General features: G+C 41.1%; 2 protein-coding genes and 2 long non-coding RNA genes across 6 annotated transcripts in view; 2 read left to right on the top strand and 2 right to left on the bottom strand.

The window, feature by feature from the left end:
• Positions 1 to 4645, bottom strand: part of LOC134187197 (collagen alpha-1(X) chain-like) — a 10579-nt gene extending 5934 nt beyond the window's left edge. The window contains exons 1-4 of the mRNA XM_062655318.1: positions 4614 to 4645; positions 1523 to 1593; positions 1377 to 1460; positions 1272 to 1307 (exon numbers count right to left, since the gene is read on the bottom strand). Of these exons, the coding sequence (XP_062511302.1) occupies positions 1272 to 1307; positions 1377 to 1430 (90 nt within the window). The 5' untranslated portion in view covers positions 1431 to 1460; positions 1523 to 1593; positions 4614 to 4645. The remainder of the gene's footprint in view (positions 1 to 1271; positions 1308 to 1376; positions 1461 to 1522; positions 1594 to 4613) is intronic.
• A 92-nt stretch (positions 4646 to 4737) lies between these two features.
• Positions 4738 to 7348, top strand: LOC134196062 (uncharacterized). The gene is made up of 3 exons (XR_009972479.1): positions 4738 to 4899; positions 6722 to 6845; positions 6996 to 7348. It is a non-coding gene; the product is annotated as an uncharacterized LOC134196062 (long non-coding RNA).
• Positions 7349 to 8362: 1014 nt separating this feature from the next.
• LOC134195135 (pulmonary surfactant-associated protein D-like) lies at positions 8363 to 15686 on the bottom strand. 3 transcript variants are annotated; one of them, XR_009972329.1, is made up of 14 exons: positions 15631 to 15686; positions 14702 to 14772; positions 14556 to 14639; positions 14451 to 14486; positions 10072 to 10125; positions 9964 to 10008; positions 9835 to 9906; positions 9709 to 9762; positions 9590 to 9643; positions 9476 to 9529; positions 9352 to 9414; positions 9138 to 9291; positions 8996 to 9071; positions 8363 to 8912 (listed from the first exon to the last, which is right to left on the bottom strand). XR_009972329.1 is itself a non-coding variant. In XM_062664153.1 (12 exons), the coding sequence occupies exons 3-12, from the start codon at positions 14607 to 14609 to the stop codon at positions 9211 to 9213; spliced, it is 567 nt and encodes a 188-aa protein (XP_062520137.1). In that variant the 5' UTR covers positions 14610 to 14639; positions 14702 to 14772; positions 15631 to 15686; the 3' UTR covers positions 8363 to 9210. The 3 variants fall into 3 exon arrangements, 1 of the variants encoding a protein (XP_062520137.1); XR_009972327.1 differs by having other exon boundaries at positions 8996 to 9291; XM_062664153.1 differs by having other exon boundaries at positions 8363 to 9291.
• On the top strand, positions 15634 to 19688 carry LOC134195151 (uncharacterized). The gene is made up of 3 exons (XR_009972332.1): positions 15634 to 15915; positions 18269 to 18388; positions 19360 to 19688. It is a non-coding gene; the product is annotated as an uncharacterized LOC134195151 (long non-coding RNA).
• The last annotated feature ends 579 nt before the right edge of the window (positions 19689 to 20267 follow it).

Genomic DNA, 20267 nt, shown 5'->3' with positions numbered 1-20267 from the left:
CAAAAGTGAGCTAATGCGAGCTATGTTAATCTCAAGTAGCTGACGCCAGTTAATGACACGCATTGGCCATGTAAACACGGGCTGGAATACTGGGCTGGCACAACTTGGCTCGCTATGGGTGCTCCTGTAAACGGTATATTACTTTATCAGACCCATCTGTAGAATGTCTCAAAAGGGAGTCCGCTTGGGATAAAAGTGGATCCATTTAAAGTTGTTAGGAGAATGTATCCGGTTACAATATCCAAGAATTGCCTGGCTTTGGACACCTGCAAGATTGCCAATACCCACAGCTACCCTTAAATGTGTGGAAAATAGTAAATGCCAGAAACTGAGATGTAAATTACTGTGCTTTGGTCAAATCACATGAAGATAATAAGATAATAAAAGAAGATAGACTAATAAGTTTGTTGTCATCACGCGGACGTCATATCCCAATAGGATTGCTGTCCTGGTATTTCTTATAACTCCCTGTAGCCGGACCTCTAACTGCTGCGGGAGGTTCATAAAACCCCCGACCCCCTCTGTGTACAGGCCTGTTTCTTTAGAAATAGGATTATACACGATACATATGTTAGACTTTTATGTTTATTGTATATATTCAACCCAAGGTCTGCATACACTAGAATTACAGTAATAGGGCTGTGGACGGCAGCACCAATGACCGAAAAAAGGGATGGCCAGACAATTGGAATGCAGTGCATGCACTAGTAACTCTTATCACTGGTGTTAATTTGCACGCCACTTGAGAGTGTTAGTCAATGTGTCCAGCCCCATTCTCATGCTCTTGACGTCAATTAGCAGCACACTGTACGCCTGGCAGTCTAGTCGCACGTGTCATTTCATGCATGTGCAGTATAGCTGTTCCGTGTTGCCAAAGCTAGCAGCCATAGGCTTAGCACTTTAGTGCTTCTTCACAATGTAAGTAGTGTACAAGTAGGAGTGTTTCACTACACATAAAACAGCTGCAACATGCTCAAGTCTAGTATTTAGAGAGAAATGATCATATCACCTCACTTTATCTGGCATGCTGGACCTTGGTCAACCCTGGCAAAAACCAACATGCAGCCAAATGTGTGAAAATACAGTACTTGGTCTCTCATATGTTCAACACACTGACAACCATTATAATCCCCATTCTACTCTATATTGTAGTCTCATCTAACCAACCCTCACATGTTATCTCATCAACACTCCACTCGCCCACTTCTCCCATACATTTTCTATCATAATGACTAGTACCTCAATAGATATATTCTACATCCATCACTCACCTGTCTTCCTGGAGGACCAGGAACTCCGGGAACACCCTACAAAAGACCACAAATGCTCACTCAATACAACTTGGTCATTACGACAAGAGATCAAACACACACTACCGGTTCTCCCTTGCTTCCAATGCACTCTACATCAACAGAATACGATGGCGGCATGCATAATGCCAAGATGACCAACACTACCAGCTGCAACATCACCAAACCAATGAGCAAATGATACAAGTTGAAAGTAATACAACAAGATGTACTTGCTTGTCCACTCATATCAGCAATCTTCCCAACTATTGTCTGCTTGCTGTCATGTCCGTTCATTTACACACTATCAATAGAATGATTAATCAGAGGATGGTCAAGGTAAGTGTAAGTGATGTATAATCTATTTCCAGTAATAAACATGACAGTCTCCACATGCTATTGCCATCCCTCTATGTCATCGATCAGCCGCAATGATGTAAATAAAGTGCCAATGGCTCCAGGAGACTAACTAAGAGCGGTTTCACACTGTTGGTCCAACCGTAGGTTCGGTTAAGTTAGGTTACCAAGGTCAAGTCAGTGTGAAACCAACTATAATTAAGTTTGGTTAACTTCCGTTAGATCGTGGTTAGAGCATGGTTAGGGTAACCAACCTCCAGACCATGGTTAGCGTTGGGTTAGACTCGGTTAAGATTGCGCTTGCGCAATAGGTCATAGTATTGTACGTATTCCGGCTATGTACTTCTGCTAATGGTTTTGCGGCTAGAGAATAGGGCTCAGAAGAGCAGACGTCAAAAGAGGCTCCTTCGTCCTTGGCAACAAGGAGTCCTTCTCGTTTTACTCTGTTTACTCCAGTGTGTTCTAAAAGTGGTAGCTAGAATGTGGCCCGCCGGTCACATATCATGGGTCAAACCGAGAGAATCCAGGTGGTGGGACAGAATGCTTGTGGAGGGATTAGATACTGATTGACTGGCTGCAGACGACTTCCAGCCTAAGGGATATTGATCAGTGGTCTCTACAGTCGTAGATGCTCTTGGCTATCAACAGTGAGTTTTTGATATCGCCAAAAAGTATCCCCAGTGCGATAGCTTCCGCCATTATCCGGGTTGCATACAAGGTGTTCCTGGTGATGCATAGTGATACAGTGGGTGCGTTCGAATACTAGTTCCAGTTCTAGAACTGAAACTGTCAGAACTGTTGGAACTCTTGCTAGCAAACAAACGCTTAGAACTGTCAGCAAGTTGAGCATGTGCAAAGGCTCATACTTCCGGCAAGCGTCACTAAGAAGTAGAGTGGCATTTCTACTCCACTTGTAGTAGTAGTCTGTTCAAACATCAGAAGTGCTTTCGCTTTTGGTTTTTTGGAGCTGATTGCCAAGAAGTTCACTGTAATCAGTTCCATATGTCGTTTCTTCTGGTGTTTGCCAAGCCGATGGTCGCCACAAGTGCATTAGAACCAACAAGAAGATCCACAATGACCTCAGCATCTGTACCCGCCACTTCACTTTGGCAACCTCTAGGAATTTTTGCATTTAGGGTGTGACAGTTCCAACAATTCAGCAGAACTGCTAGAACTACCAATCGAATGCTATAAAACTTTGCTCCCCGGTCAATTCCAGTTCTAGAACTAGTATTTGAACCACCCAGTAGTGTGCATGACCATTTCCTAGTTAGACAGTGAAACCACGTTGGTAGCCATAAGCTACCTTGGTTAATTAACTCGAGTTAGCTACCCTAACTTAATTAACCAAACCTAACCATGGTTTAGCCACCAGTGTGAAGCTGTTCTAAGTCAAATCCTCCCAAACATCTACAATGTCTCATTTCCATTATTGCTGCTCTAACAGCAATTTTCTGTTCAACTGTTGCTACATCCAACTCCATAAATTTCTTTCAAGTTGAAATTAAGCTGCAAGTTCAATATTCAGTCAATGGTGTTGATTTCATTTGTCGTTCAACCAGAAGTTGCTTGTGTCAAGTACAGTAGGTGTGGCATATTGTCTTGCCATTCATCAAGATAAATCATGAACATTAGGCCACAAGAAAAAAAAAAAGTTGTTTGACAGGAGCGCGCGCACCGATTTTCGGCTCCGCACGGATTTATTTTTTATTTTTTATTTTGCATGCAAGCTCAAATATTTGTACTGAACAACAGATTTCTGCTCTATCAGGTATGTGTATCATTTTGATAGGGTGTATTTGTGATAGATTTTCTCCTACCTAGCATCACCGCTAAACATCCGGGCTTTGTCTGGGTTTTTCTATCGCACATCGTGTCAACCATGAGCTTGTCGAAGAGAGTCTGCTGTTGTGGAGGCACGGAGTGTTCTTTTCTGTTGTCCGTTAGTGTAGTTTGCGGGGTTTCTACGGTTGTTCCTAGTCGGTTTGTTCGGTTCTGTTCCCAGTCAACGCTAGATAGTTTGTTCGTCGGGCTAGTTTCTCCTTCGTCTGAATGTGTGTCTAGTGATTGTACTGCGTCTTGTTCGAAGTTGCCTGTTGTAGGGGCCGAGGACATTTATAGTTTAGTATCAAACCATCTAGGTAGACCCGTGACTGCTCTAGTTAGTGCTGGAGGTCAATCTTCACGTGAGTCAGACCAACGGTGCCCTATGGACACGACTCTTGCTGACGTACTGGAGTTAGTTGGCAAATCCATTTCCGTCAAATTTGTTATTGAACCATCGGAACACTAGATACAAGTAGATGACTTTTAATAGTTCTTGTGTAGTGTTTTAATAGTAGTATTTGAAATATTTAGCCTAATAAATCATCTGTGCGCCATTGTAGTTTATATCAATAATAAAATATAAACATAAAATGCACGCGCGCACGAATTTTTGAGCGGAATTTCCTGTCAAACAACTATTTTTTCTTGTGGCCTTAACAACAAAACATTTGTAAAAAATAAAGATAGAAATGTTGGATTCAATGACAAACGTTAAGTTAACACAAACATTGACTTTGAAATCATGTTTTCAATGATAGATTCACAACAACAATGATGTTTATCTAATAAGCTATTATTGTATCACATCTCACACCACTCCCAAGGATGTAGCCAGGAATGACAAAAAATATGGAAACAGATGGTTTCCATGACGACGCCTAAGAACTACGCCTACACTGTATTACAACGGAAAAGTGCAGCCTCGGAGTTCCAAACGAGCCAAGCACCCTTGCCGGATCCCTGAGCTGTCTACAGTAGCCAGCACACAAATTATGTACGTATCTGTACGAGCAACACGACGAACAGTCTATCTTGCAAGGGTTTACACGTGAAATGTCTGCTAAGCCCATCCAAGTTCGTACGAAACAACTGCATGCTCAACGTCCTTTCTGTTACAACGTGTTTACATAAAATACTTGCCTTCCGCTTAACAGCCATCGTTAATGTTTCCGGCGTCCTTCTCTTCACGTCATCTTGAAAGAATAGCAGATACAAAAGTGCGCATGCTCCTTTGCTATGCTAATACGGGACTTGAGTGAACAGTTTGGAGAATTGAGAATACCAGCTGCCAGAGAATAGACGTCGTGTTGCATTCTATTTGTTGTTATGCTTGTCCACTTCTCATATTGGCTTGTGTTCTGAATTACTATCTACTTGCCTACCCGGAAATGGAGCGTCTGAATTAATCCTCCAGAGCATATTGCAAGTTAGTATGCATGGAAATTGTTTTACAAGTCAATATGTACTAAGTCTATGCTGCAGTAAAATTAAACATGTATCTCAGCAGTTACACCGCGGGTGGGTCCATGGTGAGTTTGAAGCTGGTGCTAGAGCTGGGGCTAGGAGGCTCGGACATCCCAACTTTGATTACAGTACAACCTCTATTTTTGTAAGCAAACGGTATCCTCGTAGTTCATGTACTCTGATGTCCTTTCAAGCCCGCCCCCAACTTGTGAGTTGCTCCACTGTACCTAGAACAACAGTGAGTGAAAATCTAAGTTACTTTCTGAAGAGTGGTCCGGCCAGACCAGTTGGATTGGCCGCACTACAACTCTGCAATTTGTGGTTTAGGATGATATTACAGCTGTGTTTATGGAAATCAATAAATTGTTTGTCTGATTAACTTCATGTGCTAGAGTTAGTAGCACATGCTGGCCAACTTGACGACTAGATGAGTACCCGGATGTGGGTGGTATTAGCTACCCGATCCACATAGGTTAGTGTGAAAACAATTACAGTCTATATTAGACTGGTGTAGAACTAATAAGCAATGGAACAACTGGATAACAGCCACGGGTTTAACTTTAGCACTTTAGTGCTTCTTTATTGGATATAGTGTTGTATGTGCTAATCGTATTTAGTATACAGTTGACAACTTTATAAGTTTGTTGAACTATATAAGAACATTAAATTTTTTGGATTTTTTCATTGTCTGTACAAAATTTAAAATATCTTTAATATCAATAAGCAGACAAGAGGCAAACAGACAGACATATGACAATCAGCACTTATTGTAAAATACACTTCATGAATCTAGTGACTGTATTGTGTTCTAGTAAGTCTGTACCTTAATCTAACGTTCTAATTATAAAGTACTTCAGCATCCAAACTACGTAGTCCAAGCAGATTTTTATGGATGCAGTCTGTAAACCTTGATGCTCTTCTGGTATCAGAGATCGAGTTCTTCTCTTCGCTTCATCCAACTGTGAGAGACGCATCTGACTCAAACTGATATCCTGCAGCCCAATAACTTGTTGTGCTGGCTGTGAAGCCCTTGTAGTAGCCTCGCAAGCCAGGCTTTTTCGCGCAGTCGCTGAGCTAATTAAACGCACATGAATCACACGAGGAGGAGGAGCTTTTGCCGGAATTGCTCTAGCACGAAAACAAGTCTATGCTCTCTTTGCTATTAGTTTCAGTTGTTCAATGCACGTTTTCAACTCTCTGATGCTTGTGAAGACTGAGCAACAGAAAAAGTTGTTTTAGCTATTTCCAATGCTTCAGTATAAGCTTGACTTTCGATCCATTAAATCTTACAATCTCATACTGACACTTGAGCATCGTGATTCTTGTCTTGGATGCGGTAGTAGTTGGCTGTATCTTGATGTTTCTAGCGTTCTTTCGTGATTTGTGATATGCTTCCCAAACACGTGGATAATTGCTGGAGGCCATTTAAATGTCGCAATTTTTTGAATTTTTACGTGTTCTACATGCAGGAAGTGGACTATTATTGGCAAGTATGATGTATCTGTTGTCTGTAGCTATTGACCGAAGTGTTGTTCTTCTGGAGTATAATGTGTATGTTAACTATTGGAAAAATGCAAGCAGCATACTACAACAGATGAGAATAACTAATGCTTCAGGTCAAAGCAGCAGCATTAACAGTGTAGCTGTATGTACTTAGTCATAGTAACACATCAATTTTTACAACAAAGAATTTCTGAGTTTAGTTTGAACAGAGTGAATGGAATGGGCAGTTGCTGTTGAGATGTCCTCTGAGTTGGCTAATGTTTATGTGCTTGCTTTTTTAGAGCAGAAAAATTATTAGTAGAAACAAAGAAACAAGACGTTGTCAAGGAGAAGAAGAAAGAAAGACATTTGGAAAGAGTTAGTAAACTTCATGAGTTGCAGGAAGCTGTAGTTCAAGAGGTTCAAGTGAGATATGACTTGGTGCTACACACACACACACACACACACACACACACACACACACACACACACACACACACACACACACACACACACACACACACACACACACCACTAAGCAATAAGTTTTCATTATTGTTGTCTATGGCTTTGTAGGATGAAAAAGACTATATTACCACAGAAAATCTGGATGAAAAGATTGCAGAAGCATTGGAAAATCCGAAGGATTACAACTTTGTGCTCACTCGATCAGGTGAAGTGTTGACTACAGAACCACGAAAACACGACTTATTGCCAGTACAAGGATGGTAATATTGATGTCTAGATTACTAATTTATTCTGTATCTAGACTTGTGTGATCAGTAGATATAACATTTATATTTACATTTTGTGATGTTGAAATGAGCAATTGTAGTGCATATTGCATTTTGTGTTATCTAAATACCTCAAATGCTGTTCCTTTGCTGTTCTAGATTATTTGTATTGAGCAGGTTATGTTAATTGTACAAAACAAGCTATCCTGCATTTTGTGTTGTTTTATTGCCTAACAGCCAGGAGTTTGTGCTGTATGCAAGGCAAGTAAGCTAGTATGTACATACTGTAGGTATAGGTTATCATATGATTATCGTGGTATATGGCTTTTTGCCTTCGTCAACGAATATTACAAGCGATGCTCTCGCAAAGCCTTCGCAAACGTATGTCTACACTGTAGGTATACTCTGACCCATTTAGTAAAGTATGCAGGTACTTGAGTTCAAGTTAGATTGAGCAAGTAGTTCATCTTTCAGTTTCTGTTTTCAGGGCCATAGGAACGAATCCAAAACCAGTCTGGCCTAACGCGCGTTAAGCTACATTCACAATGTGAGCGCGCAGCTGATCGTCGCGTTGCGTCGCGTCGCGTTCCAACGCTTGGTCAATTCACAATACGTGGCGCGTTCTTCGGTCACGTTGTGCAATCGGTTTAGCGCGCGCTGCCACAGTCAGGCCATTCCCACGTTGACAATGGACGAATTAAGTCTCGTGTAGCCATAGATGCATGGGAAACGCCAAACACCTTCAATGAGAAGTTCAATGTCTAGATCCTCCATGATCTAACAACACGTGTCCTGTACCTCGCAATATTATTGGATAGTATAAAGGCGTCAAATTCGGTTGGACGCAAGAACAGTTCCGGCTGGACGCTGAAATAGAACTCTGTTCTATTCTCGCGTCGCGCCATTCAATTCACAAATAGGCGGCATGCTTTGACGTCAGGCGACGCGACGGCGGTCAGCTACGCGTCGCATATTGTGAATCAGCCTTTATAGTAGGACATTGTCAATGACTGACATTTGAACCAGCAGAGATGTGACAAAGGATCTCCAAGGGAGTATATCGATTATGTTGAGACAACAGTGTCCTCTAGCTAAACTATTGGATACCAACTAAGATTACCAGTCATGCAATACACACACTGGTCGCAAAGAACTTTCTATTGTGGACAGCATGTTGGCTGTACACCCAGTTGCGTCATGGCCTGACAATAGGATTCAATGAACATTTATTGCTAATAATATAGAAATGGAACTAAACAGAAATGACACAAACAAAAATTAGGGTTGAATGGTCACACTACAGTCCAACATACACAGTCACAACTACAATTACTATTAAACATGATCACATGGAGAGTCATTTGACACTCACACTTATCACTTAATTAATTGACATTCTCATTCTCAACAACATGCTTCTAGTCGATTTTATAAATACCAAAATCTGAATAAGTAGAGCCCATGTAGTGTAGAGATCCTCCACCATATATGTCAACGCTATCACCTTTTTTCAGCTGCAGAAGTAGACCACCGTGCTTGGATTTGGATTCACCGTGATAATGGTAGCTTGTAATGTACAAAACACGATTGCCATTTACTCTGATGTAAGGATACATGTACTTGACACTTCTGCCTTGTAAGTAGAGATGTGTATAAATATAGTAAACACCATCAGATGGCATTGTAAGAGCTCCATTGCTGTATGTGATGGCACCCAGTAAGAATGATGGACTGCTTGTTTGCCAGTAGGTTATCACACCTCAACACAACAACATGTAGTACATCAATATACACAACATAATAAACAACACACAACAACATACAACAACAAAACACACTCACCTGATATAGTATACCAATCGTGTGATGATCCTACAAGATGTGCTGCAACAGTCACTCTACTCTCATTCTTTGTCCACTGCAACAACCATCAACGATCAGTCCCATATAACACTACTCACTTCACCTCTCTTTGCTTGTCTACCTCTTCTTTCCAATCCTCCAGTTCTTCCATCTACCAAACGAGCACATGCTCTACATGCACTACAAACACCATCTCACCATACAATAACCATCCCTACCCTCTCTGCCAGTCCCTTGACTGGAGAAAAATAACGTTTCAACACATCTTCACTCATCTAACACACACTCAAATACAAAAACCACACCAACAATCACAACAAGCAAATCTCATTCACCTCTGGACCGGGACGACCTTGTGGTCCGGCTTCTCCCTTTGCTCCGGGTAATCCACGATCACCCTAATGTGGTAGCAAACTCACATCAAATCTTACATCTTACCCACACCAATCAATATGCGACCTTCACTCCTAATGGTCCACGTGATCCTACGGGTCCGATGGGACCTGCCGCACCCTGTACAAGCAACACGCACAGTCCATCAACAAGATATACATTAAATTGACATAACAATACCGGAATGCCATCTAATCCAGCCAGACCTCTTGGACCCTCCACTCCTCGTTCCCCCTTACATAAAGTCACAACACAAATCATTAAAATTCATTGAAGTTTCACTAAACATTGGATGGCACCTTCTCTCCACGTCCTCCTGTGTGTCCTGGAGGACCTCTGGGTCCCGGTGGACCCTCCATTCACATCAAATACAATTACAAATTACAAATGCAAAATGTGTGTCCATTCAATGTGTTGTCTCATACCATCATTCCACTTTTCCCTGGAGGACCTTGAGGTCCGGGTGCACCTGCACGACCCATCACACCTTGCACTCCCTTTAAACGTTATTCAATTAATAGTTGAATATAAGATAAATCTTACTCACTATTTACCTGTTTACCTGGTGGACCAACTGCACCTTCAGCTCCTACCTCACCTTAAAAAGAAATTACAAACAATGAATAATTGACAAGCCAGTCACATAAATGCCAATCATTTATCTTCAAGCCGGTGCCGCCTGAAATTCCTGCTGCTCCTTGTTTTCCTACTGGTCCCTACATCAAACAATTCAATTGATACAAAAGTGATAAGATAAAATGTAAATTAAGTCAACGACAATATAAGTTCCAACCCCAAAATACGCTTACAAACACAACACAGAACACACACACACACACACACACACACACACACACACACACACACACACACACACACACACACACACACACACACATATGCACATACACACGCATTCACACACACACATGCACACACATGCACACACACACACACACAGACACACACACACACACGCACACACACACACACACACACACACACACACACGCACACACACACACACACACACACACACACACAAAGTTACGCAAACAAACAATTTGTTTACTAATTGTAAATCAAAGAAGCTGCCATCATCCAATACTTATATCACCAACTTTGTTACTGTAACTTTGTTAGCTTCGACGAATTATTGTCATGAAGCCGCCAGACTCTTAGTAATCTATTTTGATAACGCCTCCCAACCACAATTTATGTAATATATATATATACAACATAGCAAGCACATTTGAATGATTCTTTACAAAGACAACATCAGTATTCAACACATTTAGCTGCATGCTGGTATAGGTGAGGTTTGCCAGCAAGTTGCATGTCAATGTTCAGTAACTGTACCAGCATGCCAATATAATGTATGAACAGAGCTGGTATAAGCAAGAGCTGTACCTACCTATGTGCTGTAGCTAGACCTTAACACCACCCTCATGCCAAACAGGATAAGGGTAAGGTCTGGCTACATGAGACTATGCTGTAGCTGTACTACACATATGTGTTGTAAGTATAAGTTAATGCACGGTACGGAGACCATATCCAGTTTATTGACCGAGGTCTTGAGGGGCTTCCGGAGATAATTAGCTAAAGCGAAGCCGAGACTAATTATTGAGGAGAAAGCCCCAAAAGACCAAGGTCAATAAACTGGATATGGTTGACTCAACCATGCATTAACTTATTTGTTGCATGTTTAACATCCTACTGTAATTAGAGTTCATAGATTATTCAAGTTGAATTAGAGTGGTTGTGTATTGCAATGACTGCTAAAGTTTTATGTCAAACAACCACATTTTGACAGCTGTGAAGTGTTGTTGATGTGCACGTCAGCCCCATAAGGCCACGTGCTCAAAGTATTAGTACAGTATATTATCCACGTGTTTTGCCAGCGTGATGTCGGATCAGAAAGTAGACCAAATAATAATGACCAGGACGACAACTTTCGACCGCCAACAAAGATGAGACGCATTGGTTTCAAAAAGCATGCTACTAGTACTAGCCGGCTTGACAGATTTGCTGAAAAGACGAGTACGGACAAAGTACAAGAGTACAGCAAGGGTATGATTTGCAAGAACACGACTGCCTGCAACAGTTGGGTGATGCAAACATTTGAAGCATGGAGAAGTAATCGAAACAAGGATGCTCCACAAGAAGAGCAGGTACCGACAGACAGACATTCTCTCAACGAAAGATTCACAACTAGATGCAGCCAAACCACAGACAGATTGTCAAAAGTCTGTAACATTTACGTTGAGCATGAATCCAAAAATCATAGTGGTGGACTAAGTGATTTACGGAACCCAAACAAAAAAGTCACAAGGTAAGTTATAGTCAAGCTCCAACATCACTCTGTAAGGTAATAGCATTTTGTGGTTTGTGGTTTATCAGATACGCTAATGAAGAAGATGGTGACCGTTGGCACATCAAAATTTTGGATCTCTATCTTAGTAAGTTGCCAGCAGGATTTTCTCGAGAAGCCTTCTATTATAAACCTTTGTTATCTACACCTTCATTTGGTCCTTGGTATTCAAAGCAAGTAATCGGTCATAACACTTTGGCTACAATGATGAAAGTGATGACAGCTGAAGCTGCCTGGTCTTCCAGTTCGAACCAACAACACTCTTCGAGCTAATAGTGCTACAAGGCCATTTCAAGCACGAGTTCCTGAACATGTCATTCAAGGCAGAATCAGCCACAAAACCATGCAAGCACTGAGACAATACCAAGAACCATCAGAATTGCAGCAAATGGCAGCGTGCAAAGTTTTGGATAATGGCCATGCACACACAGATTACACTGACGCAAAAGTCAAGGAGTCGGGAGAGACACGAAGTAGTCTAGGTTGAACAGCCGTCAGAAACGGAAAGAGGGAATCCATTTGTCATTTCTGACTGCGTCTTTTACAAACTGTAGTACTGTGAACATTATGACTGGTAAAGAAAAAGCTTGTAATCTAAAATAGATACAACATGCGGTTGGGTTGCTATGGTAGGTGTGTAATATAACGAGAAAAAGAATTATTAATCCTAGCAATGGTGGAATAAACACCCAAACATGCAACAATTCGATTTGATGGCAGACGTCAATGTTATCGTTACAGAAAATCAGACACTAATGGAAGATAATCTGCACGATGCACACGCAATTTGAAAATGTCAAAAGAGTACAACCTGTTCACAGTATGGCAAAAGACCTATACAATGTGTACATTATCAAGAAGCTGGCTGTACTATCATCAGTATGTATGATACATTGGGTGTCACCAAAGCCAGAGTTGCTAAAGAATGTGAAGTGTCCCATCAGTGTGTACTGGACTGGGTTGAAAATGGGACAAGGCTGAAGAAATTTACAAAAATAGACATACACATAATAACATGATCTATCTTGAAATACACAAAAGTCTGAAAAGACTTATACCCCGTTTACACAAGCACTTGTAAGCGGGCCAGCCCATGCTGGCTCAGTTTCTAGAGTACGTGGAAATGCGGGCTGAGCCATGCCAGCTCGGCTCGGTATTTCTAGCCGGGCCAGCGTGGGCTGGCTCGAGTCAAGTAAATCGTGTAAAAACGTAGCTTTCTGGAAAACGAGCCATGCATGCTCATTTGGTACAACTGCCGATAGACCAACGTCTCGTCTAGATAGTACGACGTCTCGTACATGTCATACACATTTCTCAATGTGACTGTTGTAAAGTCATAAAGAAAAAACGCGAGTAGCTTGGCTTCTGTCCATTGCAAAAGTGAGCTAATGCGAGCTATGTTAATCTCAAGTAACTGACGCAAGTTAATGACACGCATTGGCCATGTAAACACGGGCTGGAATACTGGGCTGGCAAGGCTCGACTCGCTATGGGTGCTCCTGTAAACGAGGTATTACTTTATCAGAGCCATATGTAGAATGTCTCCAAAGGGAGTCCGCTTGGGATAAAAGTGGATCCATTTAAAGTTGCTAGGAGAATGTATCAGGTTACAATATCCAAGAATTGCCTGGCTTTGGACATCTGCAAGATCGCGAGTACCCACCACTACCCTTAAGTGTTTGCAAAATAGTAAATACCAGAAACTGAGATGTAAATTACTGTGCTTTGGTCATATCACATGAAGATAATAAGATAATAAAAGAAGATAGACTAATAAGTTTGTTGTCATCATGTGGACATCATGTGGACATCATATCCTAGTAGGATTGCCGTCCTGGTATTTCTTATAACTCCCTGTAGCCGGACCTCTAACTGCTGCGGGAGGTTCATACAGACCCCGACCCCTCTGTGTACAGACCTGTTTCTTTAGAAATAGGATTATACACGATACATATGTTAGACTATTATGTTCATTGTATGTATTTAACCCAAGGTCTGCATGAACTAGAATTACAGTAATAGGGCTGTGAATGGCATCATCAACGACTAAACAAATGGATGGCCAGGCAATTGGAATGCAGTGCATGCATTAACTGTTATCACTGGTGTTAACTTGCACACCACTTGAGACTGTTAGTCAATGTGCATGTCCAGCCCCATTCTCACACTCTTGATGTCAATTAGCAGTCCACTCTACACCTGGCAGTCTACTCGCACGTGTCATTTCTTGCATGTAAAGTATAGCTGTTCTGTTCTGTGTTGCCAAAGCTAGCAGCCATGGGTTTAGCACTTTAGAGCTTTTTCACAATGTAAGTAGTGTACTAGTAGGAGTGTTTCACTACACATAAAACAGCTGCAACATGCTCAAGTCTAGTATTTAGGGAGGAATGATCATATCACCTCACTTAATATATTTATCCGGCATACTGGACCTTGGTCAACACTGGCAAAAACCGGCATGCAACCAAATGTGTGGAAATACAGTACTTGGTCTCTCATATGTTCAACATACTGACAACCATTATAACCTCCATTCTACTCTATCCTGTAGTCTCATCTAACCAACCCTCACAGGTTATCTCATCAACACTCCACTCGCCCACTTCTCCCATACATTTTCTATCATAATGACTAGTACCTCAATAGATATATTCTACATCCATCACTCACCTGTCTTCCTGGAGGACCAGGAACTCCGGGAACACCCTACAAAAGACAACAAATGCTCACTCAATACAACTTGATCATTACGACAAGAGATCAAACACACACTACCGGTTCTCCCTTGCTTCCAATGCACTCCACATCAACAGAATACGATGGCGGCATGCATAATGCCAAGATGACTAACACTACAAGCTGCAACATCACCAAACCAATGAGCAAATGATACAAATTGAAAGTAATACAACAAGATGTACTTGCTTGTCCACTCATATCACCAATGTTCCCACCTATGGTCTGCTTGCTGTCATGTCCGTTCATTTACACACTATCAATAGAATGATTAATCAGAGGACGGTCAACGTAAGTGTAAGTGATGTATAATCTATTTCCAGTAACAAACATGACAGTCTCCACATGCTATTGCCATCCCTCTACGTCATCGATCAGCAGCAATGATGTAAATAAAGTGCCAATGGCTCCAGGAGACTAACTAAGTCAAATCCTCCCAAACATCTACAATGTCTCATTTCCATTATTGCTGCTCTAACAGCAATTTTCTGTTTGACTTTTCCTTCATCCAACTCCATAAATTTCTTTCAAGTTGAAATTAAGCTGCAAGTTCAATATTCAGTCAATGGTGTTGATTTCATTTGTCATTCAACCAGAAGTTGCTTGTGTCAAGTAGGTGTGGCATATTGTCTCAAGATAAATCATGAACATTAGCAACAAAACATTTGTAAAAAATAAAGATAGAAATGTTGGATGAAAACGTTAACACAAACATTGACTTTGAAATCATGTTTTCAATGATAGATTCACAACAACAGTGATGTTTAATTAATAAGTTATTATTGTGTCACATCTCACGCCACTCCCAGGGAAGTAGTCAGGAATGACAAAAATATGGAAAGAGGTTTACAAGACGGCGCCTAAGAACCACGCCTACAATAGAAAGTGCAGCCTCGGAGTTCCAAACGCGCCAAGCACCTATTTGGATTCCTGAGCTGTCTACAGTAGCCAGTCAGCACACAATTTATGTACGTATCTGTACGAGCAACACGGCGAACAGTCTATCTTGCAAGGGTTTACACGTGAAATGTCTGCTAAGCCCATACAAGTTCGTACGAAACAACAGCATGCTCAACGTCCTTTCTATTACAACGTGTTTACATAAAATACTTGCCTTCTGCTTAACAGCCATCGTTAATGTTTCCGGCGTCCTTCTCTTCACATCATCTTGAAAGAAGAGCAGGTACAAAGTGCGCATGCTCCTTTGTTATGCAAATACGGGACTTGAGTGAACAAGTTGGAGAATTGAGAATACCGGCTGCTTGAGAATAGACGTCGTGTTGCATTCTATTTGTTGTTATTCTTGTCCATTTCTCATATTGTGTTGTGTTCTGAATTACTATCTACTTGCCTACCCGGAAATGGAGCGTCTGAATTAATCCTCCAGAGCATATTGCAAGTTAGTATGCATGTAAATTGATTTTTACAAGTCAATATGTACTAAGTTTGTGCTGCAGTAAATACGTGTATATCAGCAGTTACACCTCATTGTGGTCCATGGGGATACAGGGGCTGAGGTGAGGCTGGGCACCCCAACTTTGAGTGCAGTCTATATTTTTGTAAGCAAACAGTACCCTCGTAGTTCATGTACTCTGATGTCCTTTCCACCCCGCCCCCAACTTGGGAGTTGCTCCACTGCCCCTGACACTTAGAACAATAGTGAGTGAAATATCTAAGGGTGCGTTCGAATACTAGTTTTAGTTCTAGAACTGGAACTGTCAGAACTGTTGGAACTCTTGCTATCAAACGAACGCTTAGAACTGTCAGCAAGTTGAGCATGCGCAAAGGCTCATACTTCCGGTAAGCGTCAATACGAAGTAGCATGATGTTTCTACTCCACTTGTTGTAGTCTGTTCGAACATCAGCAGTGCTTTCACTTTCGGTTTTTTTGGAGCTGCTCGTGCAAAGAAGGTCACTGTAATCAGTCCCAAATGTCGTTCTTCTGGTGTTTGGCAAGCCGATGGTCGCCACAAGTGTTCATTAGAACCAGCAAGAAGGTCCACAACGGCCTCAGCATCTGTACCCGTCATTTCACTTGGTCAACCTGCGGGAATTTTGCATTTAGGGCGTGACAGTTCCAACAATTCCAGCTCGCTAGGCAGAACTGCTATAACTGTTCTGACACTTCTAGAACTGTCAGAACTACCAATCGAACGCTATAGAAATTTTCTCCCCCCCCTACAATTCCAGTTCTAGAACTAGTATTCGAATGCACCCTAAATTTACCAGTTGGACTGGCTGCACTACAACTCTGCAAGTTGTGGTTTAGGATGCTACTAGCACTCTTATTACAGCTGTGTTTTGGACATCGATGAATTGTTTCCCTGCATGATAAACTTAATTAAGGCGCACATGCTCTAAGGTTACAGTAGCACAGGCTGGCCAGCTGGATGACTTGTTGACTACCCGGATGTGGGTGGGTTAATAGACAGACGTGGGTGGTATTAGCTACTCCACATAGGTTGGTAGTTACAGTAAAATAGTTAGTGAGAAAACAATTACAGTCTATATTAGACTGGTGTAGAACCAATAAGCAATGGAACAACTGGATAACAGCCACGGGTTTTAACTTTAGCACTTTAGTGCTTCTTTATTGGATATAGTGTTGTATGTGCTAATCGTATTTAGTATACAGTTGACAACTTCATGAGTTTGTTGAACTATATAAGAACATTGAATTTTTTGAATTTTTTTATTGTCTCTACAAAACTAAAATATTTTTAATATCAATAAGCAGACAAAAGGCAAACAAACATATAGACATATGACAATCAGCACTTACTGTAAAATACACTTCATGAATCTAGTGACTGTATTATGTTCTAGTAAGTCTGTACCTTAATCTAGCTTTCTAATTATAAAGTACTCAGCATCCAAACTACGAAGTCCAAGCACATTTTGTATGGATGCAGTCTGTAAACCTTGATGCTCTTCGGGTCTCAGAGATTGAGTACTTCTCTTAGCTTCATCCAACTGTGAGAGACGCATCTGACTCAAACTGACATCCTGCAGTCCAATAGCTTGTTGTCCTGGCTGTGAATCCCTTTTAGCAGCTTCAACTTTGATTTGCATGTAGAACAAGTATATGCTCTCTTTGCTATTAGTTTCAGTTGTTCAATGCACGTTTTCAACTCTCTGATGCTTGTGAAGACTGAGCAACAGAAAAAGTTGTAGCTATTTCCAATGCTTCAGTATAAGCTTGACTTTAATCCAGTAAATCTTACATTCTCGCACTGACACTTGAACATCATGATTCTTGTCTTGGATGCGGTAGTAGTTGGCTGTATCTTGACCTTTCTAGCGTTCTTTTGTGATTTGTGGTATGCTTACCAAACACGTGGATAATTGCTGGAGGCGATTTAAAATGTTGGTATTTTTTGAATTTTTACAATTTAAATGACATTGCAATTCAGTTTGTTTTTAAGAGCAGTTTTACATGCTGGAAGTCGACTATTATTGGCAAGTATGATGTATCTGTCAGTAGCTATTGACCGAAGTGTTGTTCTTGTGGAGTATAATGTGTATGTTAACAATTGGAAAAATGCAAGCAGCATACTACAACAGATGAGAATAACTAATGCTTCAGGTCAAATCAGCAACATTAATAGTGTAGCTGTATGTACTTAGTCATAATAACAGATCAACAACAAACAAAGAATGTCTCAGTTTAGTTTGAACAGAGTGAATGGAATGGGCAGTTGCTGTTGAGATGTCGTCTGAGTTGGCTAATGTCTATGTGCTTGCTTTCTTAGAGCAGAAAAATTATCAGTAGGAACAAAGAAACAGGAAGTTGTCAAGGAACAGAAAAGAAAGACATTTGGAAAGACTTAGTAAGCTTTATGTATTACGGCAAGCCGCAGTTCAAAAGATTGGTGAGATATAACTTGGTGCTAAACGCATGCACACACACACACACACACACACACACACACACACACACACACACACACACACACACACACACCACACCACACCGACGCATATGTATGGGGTTTTGGGGTGGGGGTGGGGTAAGTGAACGAAACAACCCACTTCAGTTGGTCCGCTTGTACTGTATATGCCTCTACATGTATAGGGCCAATCAGACAAGGCGGATCTAGAGGTGCTTATGCCGGCCCGGCCAGAGCCACAAACTTGTAGTCTAGATGTTTTCAATGTATAATATAAATTGTAACTTTTAGACACGTACTGTAAGGTTTGTTATTAGAGCTTTAGCTGTCTTGTTGTAGTAAACAACAATTACATTACTCCTATACCCAACCACCTAGTTTTGTCCTATCAACGCTTGAATCTTTGAAGTCATGTTGCAGTAGAATGTCTGGTGGCAGCAATTTTCGAGGTTTTTGTTTGGCAATGTTATCTCTACTGTCGGAGGGGGGACTGCCCCCAGTGCACATGCTGAATCTGCATGCGATATAAACTGTTTGCACCAGCTGTATACAGAAGCTGTAGCTCCTGAAGTGCTAGCCTCGGTACCATGCACGTTCGAGTTGCAGATCTAGACTCCACGCAAGACCCTTGGTCATATAATGTGCAGTCTAGATCATTATTACATGTATAATATATGCATATTTACAAATACCTTCCAATAGACCTGGTAACTAATGGGTTTACTAGAATAGAGCAGGTTGAGCTGACTGGGAAGTCCACTAGAGCACTAAATGAACCGACCCATAAAATGCTCCAGGTACGCCCCTCACACACACACACACACACACACACACACACACACACACACACACACACACACACACACACACACACACACACACACACACACACCACTTCAGTCAGTTTTCAGCATAAGTTTTCATTATTTTATTGGTACTCTGTGGTATTATAGGAGGAAGTAGACTATATGACCACAGAAAATCTGGACGAAAGATTGCAGAAGCATTGGAAAATCCGAGGGACTACAACTTTGCTCTCACTCAATTAGGTGAAGTGTTGACTACAGAAACAAGAAAACACGACTTATTGCCAGTACAAGGATAGTAATATTGATGTTTTGATTACTAATTTATTCTGTATCTAGACTTGTGTAATCAGTAGCTATAACATTTATATTTACATTTTGTGATGTTGAAATGAGCAATAGTATTTCATTTTGCATGTTGTGTTATCTAAATACCTCAAATGATGTTCCTTTGCTGTTCTAGATTATTTGTATTGAGCAGGTTATGTTAATTGTATGAAACAAGCTATCCTTCATTTTGTGTTGTTTTATTGCCTAACAGCCAGGAGTTGGTGCTGTATGCATGATATATGCTTGGACAGACAAGTATGCTAGCATGTGTATATGTACAGGTTATCACATGATGAGTGTTGTATATGGCTTTTGCCTTCGTCAACCAATAATACAGGTGGTGCTCTTGTCAAACTTATGCATTACTTAATGAGCCCTGGTCAGGAATCCTTGTTTTGAGATCTCAGAAGTAACCAGGACAATAGATGAAGTAGATCCATAAGTTACTATCTCGGAATATATACTTACAGTACTAAGCCATCACAAAGGGTATGTACACTATGTGTACACTCTAACCTATTTATTAAGTCTGCAGGAACCTGAGTTCAAGTTACATTGAGCAAGTAGTTCATCTTCTGTAATCAGGGCCATAGGAATGAATCAACATCCGGCCTAACGCGCGTTAATAGGGCGTGATTAGTGACTAGTGGTGACAAGGGATGTCTAAGGGGGTACTAAACAGTATCGATTATGGTGAGACAGCAGTGTCCCTACGACAAGCAAAT

This window comes from Corticium candelabrum, chromosome 1 (genome assembly GCF_963422355.1).
Source record: "Corticium candelabrum chromosome 1, ooCorCand1.1, whole genome shotgun sequence".
Taxonomy (NCBI): Eukaryota; Metazoa; Porifera; class Homoscleromorpha; order Homosclerophorida; family Plakinidae; genus Corticium; species Corticium candelabrum.
The sequence above is the reverse complement of the archived record's forward strand: the minus strand, read 5'-3'. Positions and strand labels throughout refer to the sequence as shown.

What these genes read in the sequence shown, in the direction of transcription:
- LOC134195135 (XM_062664153.1), bottom strand. Translation starts at nt 14,609, where the DNA reads ATGCCGCCATCGTATTCTGTTGATGTGGAGTGCATTGGAAGCAAGGGA. An exon ending in CTGGTCCTCCAGGAAGACAG is followed by an intron (nt 10,126 to 14,450) that starts GTGAGTGATGGA and finishes TGTTTGATGTAG; the next exon opens with GGACCAGTAGGAAAACAAGG. An exon ending in CAGGGAAAAGTGGAATGATG is followed by an intron (nt 9,763 to 9,834) that starts GTATGAGACAAC and finishes ATGTGAATGGAG; the next exon opens with GGTCCACCGGGACCCAGAGG.